At 34.2% G+C, this 12,445-nt stretch overlaps 3 protein-coding genes across 4 annotated transcripts; 2 read left to right on the top strand and 1 right to left on the bottom strand.

Moving 5' to 3' along the window:
- The first annotated feature begins 711 nt into the window (after window positions 1–711).
- Window positions 712–2,170, top strand: LOC9300078 (F-box protein At5g49610). Its single transcript, XM_002865698.2, has one exon. The coding sequence runs from the start codon at window positions 945–947 to the stop codon at window positions 2,019–2,021; it is 1,077 nt and encodes a 358-aa protein (XP_002865744.1). The 5' UTR covers window positions 712–944; the 3' UTR covers window positions 2,022–2,170.
- Window positions 2,093–3,560, bottom strand: LOC9301818. Its single transcript, XM_002863955.2, has one exon. The coding sequence runs from the start codon at window positions 2,691–2,693 to the stop codon at window positions 2,175–2,177; it is 519 nt and encodes a 172-aa protein (XP_002864001.1). The 5' UTR covers window positions 2,694–3,560; the 3' UTR covers window positions 2,093–2,174.
- Window positions 3,561–3,764: 204 nt separating this feature from the next.
- On the top strand, window positions 3,765–7,570 carry LOC110229510. Of its 2 annotated transcripts, none has more exons than XM_021029906.1 (10): window positions 3,765–4,053; window positions 4,301–5,127; window positions 5,200–5,329; window positions 5,420–5,826; window positions 5,928–6,008; window positions 6,095–6,193; window positions 6,407–6,568; window positions 6,698–6,784; window positions 6,955–7,026; window positions 7,122–7,553. In XM_021029906.1, the coding sequence occupies exons 2-10, from the start codon at window positions 4,369–4,371 to the stop codon at window positions 7,407–7,409; spliced, it is 2,085 nt and encodes a 694-aa protein (XP_020885565.1). In that variant the 5' UTR covers window positions 3,765–4,053; window positions 4,301–4,368; the 3' UTR covers window positions 7,410–7,553. The 2 variants fall into 2 exon arrangements, with proteins under 2 accessions (XP_020885565.1, XP_020885567.1); XM_021029908.1 differs by lacking the exon at window positions 3,765–4,053 and adding an exon at window positions 4,085–4,108 and having other exon boundaries at window positions 7,122–7,570.
- Window positions 7,571–12,445: the final 4,875 nt, after the last annotated feature.

Here is a 12,445-nt window from a genome sequence, read left to right as displayed (position 1 = left end):
TTTATTCACCAGATACCCTTTTTTAGATCTTTACCGATGAGAATACTCTAATATTGGTGGTATTAAAAAAAATTAAGGATTTAATCCGTATTAAAGCGGCAGATTAGTGTATTTTAATTTTTTATTATTGTTGATTCAAAAAAATGTTCCGCCAAATCCATCCTGCAAAAAAAATAACTCTTTTATTTTATTAATGTTGGTCTTATTTTAGTCGATGTAGAACATTGAACACATATTTTTCGTTAATTGGATAATATATGTCCGTTTTTAAAATTTCGAATCACAATATATGCAAAAAAAATTGATGATTCAATTATATGATTGATGATTCAATTGGATTTTTTTTACTTTATATATTATATGATGATTCAAAACAGTTAAAACCAAATCAAACAAAGGTGATAGGAGAATCATAATTCTAAATCTTAATCAAATTTTCTAAATATCTAAATTATTAAATATGAAATATTTGATGTATGAGTTGGATTAAATATAACCTGACCCAACAAATTTTTTATGACCAAAATTTTTAAACAGGCCGGATACCCAAAATATCCAAATGTATTTTACCTCATCGGCCTAAAATGTACTAAAATGAGAAAAAAAAAAGCTTTTCATTCTTCATGGTTGACAAAATGTTATGGGCCTTGGACCTAGTCTTTGATTATTGGCCCATTTAGAAACACACGCTTCTTCCCCATCACTAACTAAACTTGTTCAACGCTCAAGCGATTCTTCATCATCTCTTTCGCAATTTGATTCCTCAGAGATCTCTGAAATGGTCTTGTCTCCTTTTTGGTCGAATCCTATCTCACTTTTATTGTTATCTTGCTTCCATCAATGGGTAATCGAAAAACAGAAGATTTGATTCGGTAAAACGATAAAGTTTTAGTCTTTGACCATTGTAGATTCCTCTGTTTCTTGGGTATTTGATTGATCTGTTAATGGATAACCAAAAAGGTGCTCTCTTTCCCGATGAGGTTATTCTCCAGATTCTTGCTAGATTACCTGTTAAATCTCTCTTCAGGTTCAAATCCGTTTGCAAATCTTGGTACAGATTACCTTCTGACAAGTACTTCACTTCCTTGTTCAACAAAGTCTCTGTAAAAGATCAATTGCTTGTGGCTGAAGTATCAGATTCTTCTAGTTTGATCTGTGTTGATAATCTGGGAGGTGTTTCTGAATTATCATTGGATTTTGTTAGAGATAGGGTGAGGATTAGGGTTTCTTGTAATGGTTTATTGTGTTGCTCTAGCATTCCTGAAAAGGGTGTTTACTATGTTTGTAATCCGTCGACTAGAGAGTATAGGAAATTGCCTAAGAGTCGAGAAAGACCCGTTACTCGGTTTTATCCTGATGGTGAGGCAACTCTTGTTGGTTTGGCTTGTGATTTGAGTAGGAATAAGTTTAATGTGGTCTTGGCTGGTTACCATAGGTCTTTTGGTCAGAGACCTGATGGGAGTTTCATTTGCTTGGTGTTTGATTCTGAAACTAACAAATGGAGGAAGTTTGTTTCGGTGTTAGAAGAATGTAGTTTCACACACATGAGTAAGAACCAAGTGGTGTTTGTCAATGGGATGCTTCATTGGTTGATGAGTGGTTTGTGTTATATACTTGCACTTGATGTTGAACATGATGTGTGGAGAAAGATTTCTTTACCTGATGAGATTAGATGTGGGAATGGTGGTAATCGGGTCTATCTATTGGAATCCGATGGGTTTTTGTCGGTGATTCAACTATCAGATGGATGGATGAAGATTTGGAAGATGAATGAGTATGAGACTGAAACTTGGAGTGTTGTTGATAGCATAAGTTTAAGGTGTATTAAAGGATTGGTACCTGGAATCTTCCCGATTTGTCAGACCGGCGAGTATGTTTTCTTGGCTACTCATAAACAGGTTTTGGTGTATCAAAGACGAAGTAAGTTATGGAAAGAGATGTTTTCTGTGAAAGGAAGCTCTTCTCTGCCTTTGTGGTTCTCTGCTCACGCCTTTCGCAGCACCATAGTACCCTGTAATTAACATGTTTGTGTTGCCTTCTCTACTTTTTGTTTGGTTTATTTTCAGCTCTTGGATCCTTTAGGGCTTATGCAAATTTTTTTCAAGGTTTTATAATCCTTCTAGGATAACATATAAATTAATATACATATATACAGTTGATTTCTTCTGTTGCTTTTAGTACAAATATATTGTGGTTTTGTTGAATTTTGGTTGAACCTTTTCTGGCTTCTCCTTGAGATCATGATCATCACCCTGAACGTCTTCAAACACTGACAAAGGCAACGACTTAGACAATAAACCGACCTGTGTCTTGAACGTAATCAAACCAGAGGAACGGTTCACTTGAATCTCGCCGAGTGAGATCCAAACCATGAACTCCTTAGCCTTAACCCCAGTGAGTTTCTTGATCCTGTTAGGCTCGAAATATGCAGTGACTTCATCTTCGAAACATACCACAACGTTATCAAATCTAAACAAGTCTTGATATCTCCTTTTCTGGTCTTCTTTCTTCTTCTTCTTGTGCTTTAACCACACAAAACCCGTGTCTTTCACGTATCCACATTCTTCGATCTCCTTGTTACTAAGGAGCCGGTTGGGTAACCCGATTTCGGATAAAAGTGAACCGAATTTCTCTCTGCATATCTTGTCTCCATGGTACACCTCTGCCTTGGCTTTCATGGCTTCTGTCACCATAAAGATTTATATGATCAAATCTCCTTTTGTGTTTTGGATAAGAGTTGAGAATGTTTTTGAGGCAATGAGGTTTTCAAAGTTGTCTTTTTTACCTTTTAATGTGTTTTTAAATGTTGTGCAAGTTTGAGAATATGCGTTCTCGAGTGGATCTCTCTAATTTATTTTTCTTGGCAAATTGAAACTCGTTTTCTTTTTTTATATACTCCCAAAGGATATCCTTTTCTTGTTCAAGACTTGAACTTCAAGTCCAATTTCTTTTGCGCAATTGTACACGACTACACGTAAGTGAGTTCTAAACATACAATTCAATCTTTTAAGTAGCTAATGTCATGGATTAGATCGGTAGCTCATTTAGCCACGGAAAATCATGTCATGTCTATTTTCTTTTGGTGACTTGTTAGTGGCTAGAATAGTTAACTTTCGATTTCAAGATGATATACCTGAAATCGAACAAAGTTATAAACTTAAATTTAATGTAATTAAAAATTGAAAACCTACATCCAAAGTTTGAATTTCAAACAAACAAAAAGGAATGATAATTGATTCATGATTAGTTGACTATGTAAAGACGACTAGAACCGTTTCAAACCGCCTAACTAGGTATAAAATCGCCTAAAAATAAAAGTATCATAATTTTATTTAATAACAAAAAAACTTGTAATTAATTATAAAATGCCTAACATATAATTGATTTGTCGTATTGGTGGATTCGAGTGTTACGGGAAAGTTACGCTGTAAAATTATTGTTCATAGAAACTTTTCACCATAATCGCATATGTTGCAGGTAATTGAATATTATTATCATAATTTTAGATTAAATAGAACGATATCATAGCGAGGAAAAAAAATCGATATAGGTTATAGAATTCATGCGAGTAATTTGAAAAATTAAGAAGATTTTATGTTTTTTTTTTTTCTTGAATATAATGTCCTAAAAATATAGGTGATTTCTGATTTGAGACAAAACTGAATTTCACCAGCTCATCTTAAAACAGTGACACCGCCGGTCGAAAACTTCCGTTTTTCTGATCGTTTCTTTTCCAAATCATTCGGCAAAATTGAAAAAGCGTGTTTTTTTCTTCCTTCACCTCTTAAATCTTAAATCAAATCACTCACCAAAAGCCACAGATAAATCCCAATTTGGGTTCATCGATTATAAGCAGGAATAATGAATTTCGGATGACAAAAAAAAAAGATTATAAGCAGGAAAAAAAATTGATCCTTTAGGGCACAACTTGTTTCGTCATCTTCTTCTTGTGGGCCTTCTTCTTCTCCGACCTTTAATTTGACTTTTCTTTACTCTAATGGAATCTCTTCCTCTTCCTTTCGCTACGCCACTCGTTTGGAATCAGAGTTTCAGGTACTCTTCTGGGCAATTCCCCAATTTCGCCCTTATAATCTCAATTCGATTTTTGGTTAGTTTTTGCTTAATTTCCACAAAAAACTTTATGGGTTCGATCTCAATTGCTATAAAACCTTGTTTGATTTTGTTTTTTTATTCAAAGATTTGAACTTTGTTGTGTTGCATCTTCGATTTGATCACTTCTACTTTGTTTGAGGTACTGTAATGTAATTAGGTACTTATTTGGATTAGTTCTCTTCTCTAGTGGCAGGGAATGTTAGAGAAAGTTTAAGCTTGAGTGCTAGAGAAGTTGATTTGTGTTTGAATTTGGTAATGGCTCGAAAAGGAAGTCATCAGAAGAATGGAATGGATAACCAAACGAAGCAAAAAAAGAAGACTGCTTCTGATTCTTTGCATTCTACAAAGGGACAAGGGAAAACTAGTGAGGCTGAGAGTGTTCTGAAAGAGGATTGTCAAGATGATAAGCAGACAAGAAGTAGTCCAGTTTGTGAAACTTTAGAAAGAGACATGGATGCGGTAAAAGGTGCTGCTTCTCTTAAGGATATAAATCAGCCTGTTTCTTCGGAGTGCGATTTAGCTGGAGGTAGACCTCGTAATGAACCTGGTTTTACCACAGAGGAAGCTAGATATATTCCGTTTGGTCGTGAACATATTGACGGTGTTATTAGAAGCTTGCTGGATATATTGAGCACGAACAGCCCGTCAGAGAATATTGAGCTAGCATACAATGCAGTACTCAGGAAACTGAGGATATCCACTGCTACCATATCAAGGGAAATGACTAAGTGTATGGAAAGACACAGGCCTTTGATAGATTCTGTCAAATTACGAGTATATAAAGCTCGTGATCTTGTTATAACGAAAATTCGGCAAGTATTCCCGGTTTTCTTCAGATGGCTTATGCACTTTGGCAGCATATTTCTTCTTCTATCTCTGGTTTGGTTGGACTGTGCAATCCGAGGTTTTGATTCTTTCATTCGGATGGGAACAGCATCCTTTTTCTCTATCATGTGGTGTGGTCTCTTTTCAGCGTTTTCGATGATCGGCATGACCAAATTTATACTGATATCGGTAAGAATCTCAATTATGATTTCGTATATGTGTACTCTTTATGCATATGTTAAAAATTCTCGAGAAATACAGGTTGCAACTGTTCTGGTGGCATTGTTCATTGGATTCGTTGTCGGGTCTGTTATCCTTGCCATTTCTGGTTTGGTTTTGCTATGGCTCTATGGTAGCTTTTGGACAACACTCCTCTTTCTCTTCTTCGGAGGTAAAGTCCTTCCTATCTCAATCTTGCAGCAACTACCATTCTCTTGCATTATTTTGTCTAATTCAGTGTGCAATATTTGTTGATTTAAAGGTCTGGCATTCATGATGAAGCACGAGCGCATTGCACTGTTTATCATTACAGTGTATTCAGTCTATAGTGCATGGAGTTATGTTGGATGGCTAGGTCTTCTTTTGGCTTTCAATCTTGCTTTCATCTCAACCGATGCTCTCATATATTTCTTCAAGAATAAATTAAATCAGCAGAACACTGCTGATGGACCCACCGAGCCTGTAAATGATTCATCTTTTGAAAAAGGCCCTGGCTTTCCTGGAGACCGTGGCCCAGGAGTCGCGTCAACTAGCGGAACAGACTCTGAGTTAACATCTGAAGATGAAGTCGCTCGGTTGCTGAATTGTGCTGACCACTACTCAGCTTTGGGCTTAGCCCGATATGGAAATGTTGACATGGCTTATCTCAAACGAGAATATAGGAAAAAGGTAATGCTGCTTATTTCTCTCTTCGAAGTGAATGTTTGTTGGATACTTCTGAGCAGCAAAAGGGTATGTTGAGTTTATAAGCATTGTGAATGATTTAATAGGCGATGCTGGTCCATCCTGATAAGAATATGGGGAATGAGAGAGCAGCTGAAGCTTTTAAAAAACTTCAGAATGCGTATGAGGTAATGTTTTTTTCCCTGTCCATTTTATCAATTTGTAATCGCTGCATCAAGAACCCGCATATCTGATCTCCTTAGCTGGCCTTTAGGTATTGCTTGATTCTGTAAAGCAAAAATCATATGATGAAGAATTGAAGAGGGAAGAACTACTCAACTACTTTCGGAGGTTTCAGAATTCTTCTCAAATGGTATGTATACTGTTGTCTGGCTGTTATTTCATCTTCTGAAATACATCTTTCTTGCTAAAAGTATCAGTTTTTTTGTCCTTCATACTTGAAATTGTAAACAAGTAGGCATGTTTCTGTCTTTGCTTTATTCCTCAATACGTTTTCTTTTGGATCCTCTACTCGGATATTTGTGTTTATATTAAGCTGCTAACATAATTTATCATCATGAACCAGGACACTCGGGGACACGGTTTCTCTGGCTCGGGTTTTGGAAGCTCAGAAGGTGAAGGAGAGGAAGCATTTAGAGAGTGTAGACAAATAGCGTGTAAAAAATGTGGCAATCTCCATGCCTGGTTTCTTACAAAGAAATCAAAATCTACAGCAAGATGGTGCCAGGTTTTTTCCAACTCTTTCCATCTGCATCTTTAAGATCATATTTATTACACCAATGATGAAACTTCTTGAGAGGAAGTATAATTCATAGTACTTAACCGATTTACGCTAGCTCTGCTTTTGTATCTGAAGGACTGCAAGGAATTCCATCAAGCAAAAGATGGAGATGGTTGGGTTGAACAATCTTCCCAGCACGTCTTGTTCGGGCTGTTTCAAAAGGTATTTTATACAAAAAGGTTTTCATTTGTTGGGCTTATAAAATATATTGGAGAAGAATGAAAATGGAAATAGACATTCTGTGATGTTTGATCCACAAGAAGACATTTTTTGTACTATCGATTGATATGCTTTCTCGCAGTCATGTGAAAGAGTTTGTTATTGTAACGCAGGTTGATATGCCGCGTGCTTACGTTTGTGCAGACAGCAAAATATATGAAGCTTCTCAGTGGTATATATGTCAGGTACCAACAACCAATCTTTTGGAATTTCCATAAGATATTGCAGGGTACTTTTTTTCCCGGACTGATTAAAATGTTTTTGTTTGAATTGTTGGAAGGGAATGAGATGTCCAGCAAACACCCACAAGCCGAGCTTCCATGTGAACATGAACGCAACAGCTGCAAAACGAGGACCAAGTGGTTCTTCAGGGCAAAAAGGAAACCAGAGAATGCCAAACGCAAACCCGGATGAAACAATGACAGAGGAAGAGTTCTATGAGTGGTTGCAGAACGCGGTGCAATCTGGTATGTTTGATAATGCAAGGGAGAGCCCGTCTTCAGCAACTGCCAGTAGCACTAGTAGTAGTAGCAGCAAGAAAAAGAAAAAGGGAAAGAAGCAATGGTGAAAAACTCAGAATCAGTTCGACTATATTAACATGGTGAAAGTTTTGTACCCTTTCTTTAAGATATTAAAACTGACTTTGATAAGTTTTTATTCACACAGAGCAAAAGCTCTCGGAAGAAGCCGATTGATAGATTCAACTTTATTATACGGAGACTTCAAATTAAGATGAAAAAAAAACTGGGACAGATTTTCCCTCGGCAGATTTCATTTCATGCCACTTGTTTTGATATCTTCAACAATCCCAGCTCGTGGGTGGCTTCGAGACGGTGAAGGTACTAATCACATCATCAAATCTTAATAATCTCACTATTCACCAATCATACAATGATGGTGATGTGACAACGTTGGTGCTACCTAGCTTTGTATATATAATGGTTTTCAGTCGAAGATTGAAACACATCGCCATTAACTACCATTTAATCTGGTATTGTTCGTGTCACATGTCTCCACGCATGATCAGCTGGTAGATGCACTAACCAAACTACTCCTAGATTCGTGATTCAAATTTCTAATGCAAGATTGGACTCTCTCAAGATCTTCCATTTTGAGGGACCGGTGTGTAATGGACATAATTATCATTTATTTTTTTGGTGGGAATGGACATAATTATCATATGTATTATGGTTGAACATTCTACAAGTAAATAATTCTCAAAAACACCATTTCTTAAATAATTTTTTATGATCAATGCTATCTATTAGCAATTAAATTATGAACAGATAGTAATGGAGATTTTAATAGTTTTATTTTCTAATTTATTTACTCAAATAAAAAATGTTAAAAATCAAATTGAATAATTATTTTTACTTTTCTTGATTATTTAAAATTGAGATAAACATGTAAAAATTGGAGATATTTTTAACAATACAAAAAACCTAATATAAAAATAAGTATCCAAAAAAATAAAAACATAACTATTTGATTGGTTAAAATTTATTTGTTACAAATATAATAATGGAGAAATTTATATTAATTAAAATTTTATTTCATAAAAAAACATTCATGGCTATTTCATTGGTCAAAAATAAATTCTACGAAAATAATAATAGAGATATTTGATAGTAATTAACTTATTTTATAAAAAAAATACTCAAAATTTAATCCTATTTACACACATTTCCAAAATCATTTGCAAATATTGCATGAATTTGACCAATGCAAATTTTTTTAAAAATATATTGTGTTTTGCTTTTTAAGTAATCATATATGGGAACAACTAAAGTCGTTATAACGTAGGCATGACCAAAAGCTAACCGTAACCGTATTTCGGACCGTTTCTCAACCGTAACCGAACCGTAACCGTATAAAACGGTTAATAACCGTAACCGTTAACCGTAAAAATAAATTAGTTACGGTTAAAAAATATACTAACCGTAACCGTTAATTAACCGTAAACGTATCATAACCGTTAGTTAACCGTACGGTTAACCGCACGGTTAACCGTATAGTTAACCGTGCAGTTAAAACCTAAAATATATAATTATTTCACTAAAACAGTGCCTTAAATGGTTCAATGCGCCCCACTATTAAATTTAAACCACTCCACTCGTCCACTACTCATTTTCCACAAATCAAATCATAAATAATTTACAAGTTATTATTTTCTCCTGTAATCGTTTCTTAATTCTCATAACATCCTTTCTATAGTATTGTTTGGAATATGTATTGTCAGTAAAATAATAACTCAATCATTATAATTATTACCATTGATTTAGTTATTCGTTGGTTTACTTAACATAACAAAATAGCTAATTAATTATAAATATTAAAGTACATAATTACATATATTATATATTGTAAAATATATATTATTTGATATATCATCATTAAATTTTCTATTTAAAAACTTAAAAATACCTAAGATTTTGTCTTTGATATTAACCGTATCGTAATAATTAATAATTAAATAACCGTAACCGTATTTAACCGTAACCGTAACCGTATTTGACCGTAACCGTTTTAACCGTATATATAACGGTTAAGGTTATGGTTAGAGAAATTTTATAACCGTAACCGAAGGTTAATAAACCGTAACCGTAATAACCGTAACCGTGGTCATGCCTATTATAACGTGTCAACCCCTTATTTAAACTCAGCGAGCCCTTCATTTTATAGACTTAATTATTTTCTTTTTCTAAACAATTAAAGTCTAGATTTCATTCTTTCTATGTCCCTCCTCTTTCTTGCATTACCACGTGTGTATCATTATACTTCTCTCGAATAAAAATAAGCAAAGTAGACATAAACAAAAGATCTTTACTCGAGTTAGTTTTGTGAGTGAAAAAGCTCTCCTTTTTTGCCCGTAAATAAAATAGCCTATACTAAATAGATTCGAATATCTGATGACTTGGTTTTCTTCGCATAAAAGTATAAAACCTATTACGCTCTCCACCACCTCCCTCCTTCGACGATTTGAAGATCTTCACTAACATTTTTCTTTTTGATATGACCACCCTCAGACTTCCTGAGGTATTTATAAGTAACATTTATATAAGACAAAAGATTGTTTTTGCTGGAGATTTTGTTTCAGGGATGTAAAGGTGAGTCTTTTCCTTTGGTAACTTGTGTGTTACTTCATTTTGTTATTTGTCAATACAAGATTAATTAATCCTTGTTTATTGATCATTGGGTTATTGTTGGACAATAGTACTCAATAGGGTTATAGCTGCTCACCTCTACATCCACAAAAAAAGTCGGAGTGCTCTAGCTACTTTCTTGTGCACACCTCTTCTCAAATATTGAAGATAAATTCGCCGATGGATTTTTAAAAAGCTACAAAGGTGTAAGGTTTTTCTAAAGGAAATTGGCCTGGTGTTAGAACAAGAATGCAAATGCATTGTGGGGAAAACGGAGATCAACGCAGTGGCATGTGACAAAGTCAGTGAGCCCTTCATTTTGTAGACTTACTTTTTTTTCTAAACAATTATAGTCTAGATTTCATTCTTTTCTATTCGATAATGCCCCTCCTCTTTCTTGCCATTTTCGCGTGTGTGTCATTGTACTTCTCTCGAATCTCGATGTATTAACTTCGTTGATTCATTATGCTCAAGTTAATTTTAAGGAATTACTTTTTCTATTTTTCAGATCAACTTGGTTCTACATTCACTACCTATTGGCATCGATATTTCTCATCCACTTTTCCAACATGTGGGAAAACAAAAAAAAAACATCTCATTATATCAGAAACAATTTTTGTGATTGTTTTCTTATGTTAGCTTTGCAGGTTTATGTTAGCTTTGCAGGTTCATATGTTGTATAATCAAACCTACATCTATAGCAACAATTTCTTCTTTTCTCAGAAATGCCCACATTATTCCATCTTCGAGGTCGTCTCATATGGCCTTGTTGAAGTTCATAATATGTCTCAAAGGAAAAGCCGAATGTGTGTCGTCCGATTTGGGTCTAGCTTTTGCCATAGCATTCTTTTACTTCCATGCAACATGGATGGTGTAACTTCTTTTTTAAAAAGAGATTTGGGGTTTTCAGCTACAAGAACTGAAGAACATGATCGAAATTCATACGGCCAATATCATAGAAAAATGGTAGGAAATAGGTTACATACTACACAAAAAACCTCGTTTTCATTCGGCCAGAAGCGTAAGAAAATCGTATGAAACAAGGTTTTCTTATCGTTTTCCTACGAAAACAGTTTGTAGGAAATGTTTCACAGGAAATGCACCGTAAGTAATCGATATTGGCAGAAATTTCGTTGGAAAATTCGTAGAAAAGTGGAATGAAGTTTTTGACTATTTTTCTACCAACAAAATTCGTAGAACATACGTTCCTACCAAATATCTCCTACCATTTTCCTACAAAAAGGTCTTACCAATTTCCTACGACTATTGTGATAGAAAAAATGTTTCCTACTCTTTTTTACGAACTTAACAAAAATAAGTGGTTTTTTCAAAAAATTTGTGCAAAAGCTTTTGGGGGAAGTGAGACTGTAGCCAGAGCCGGCCCTGGAGGAAGCACTTGATTACGGTCCTCCATAAATATCTTTAATTTTTGGCCCACTGTTCCTTAAATTTTTTTATAGCTCTGTTGGTTAATTCATGAAGGTGAGTCAATTGTGGTGGGAGGTTCAATGTCTCTTCCTTTTAAATTTCGTGAAACAATTTTTTTAAAATAATTTAAAGATCCATAACAAAAATTCAGCTTGTGGCCAAAAATTTTTTAGGACCGGCTCTGACTGTAGCCATTGCTTATGTATCACTCGAATACATTGATATTATTTAACCATGAGTTTGTAAACAGTTGATCATTTTATCAGAACTATTTATGGTAAAGAAACAATAGAACTCTCACAATATATAGCTTGTTAGTACAAACATGAATTCCCATGGAATCGACTCATCTCTATAGAAAAAAATAGTCACCACATAAAATATATATTGATTTGGATAGTGACACAAATGGTGGCAAGACGTTTTGTAGCGGTAAATGAGAGTACCACAATGTAGTAAATTAATAATGGCATTGAAAAGTTAGCAAAAAATAAGTAAACAACAAGAAAAAAAAAAGCAAAACATATAAGAATATATGAAAACTAAAAGAATAACATGAAAAATTCTAGATTTAAATTTAAAACATTAAGGTTTATTCATATTTTATGTTGTATTTTGCTCTTAATGTAAAAAATAAACTTTAACTTATATTTTTAATTTAATTTTTAGCAATATATACAGTTAAGAAAATTGAAGTTCACTATATTATTAACTATTTCTCCATTATAAAATTGATAAACACATTCTATTATTCAGAGGATCTTTATAATCCACTCTACAATGCGGGATAAATGTTTTCCTAAAAATATTGTTGTGAAATGTTTTCAAAGTTAAGGTTATAATATTATAAAGGATATTATAATTTACATGTATTACTATTTTATAATATAAAACTTAGATAGAATATGATTATTTAAGTTTGACATGGAACACAGGCCTTGTTCAAAAAATCGCTAGGCGTTAGTCGGGCGCTCGAGCCGGGCCTAGCGATTAATCGGTTAATCGGGGATTACACGGAAATTAATCGGGGATT

The sequence above is a fragment of the Arabidopsis lyrata genome (genome assembly GCF_000004255.2).
Source record: "Arabidopsis lyrata subsp. lyrata unplaced genomic scaffold ARALYscaffold_8, whole genome shotgun sequence".
NCBI lineage: Eukaryota > Viridiplantae > Streptophyta > Magnoliopsida > Brassicales > Brassicaceae > Arabidopsis > Arabidopsis lyrata.
This window is presented reverse-complemented; position numbering and strand designations above follow the sequence as displayed.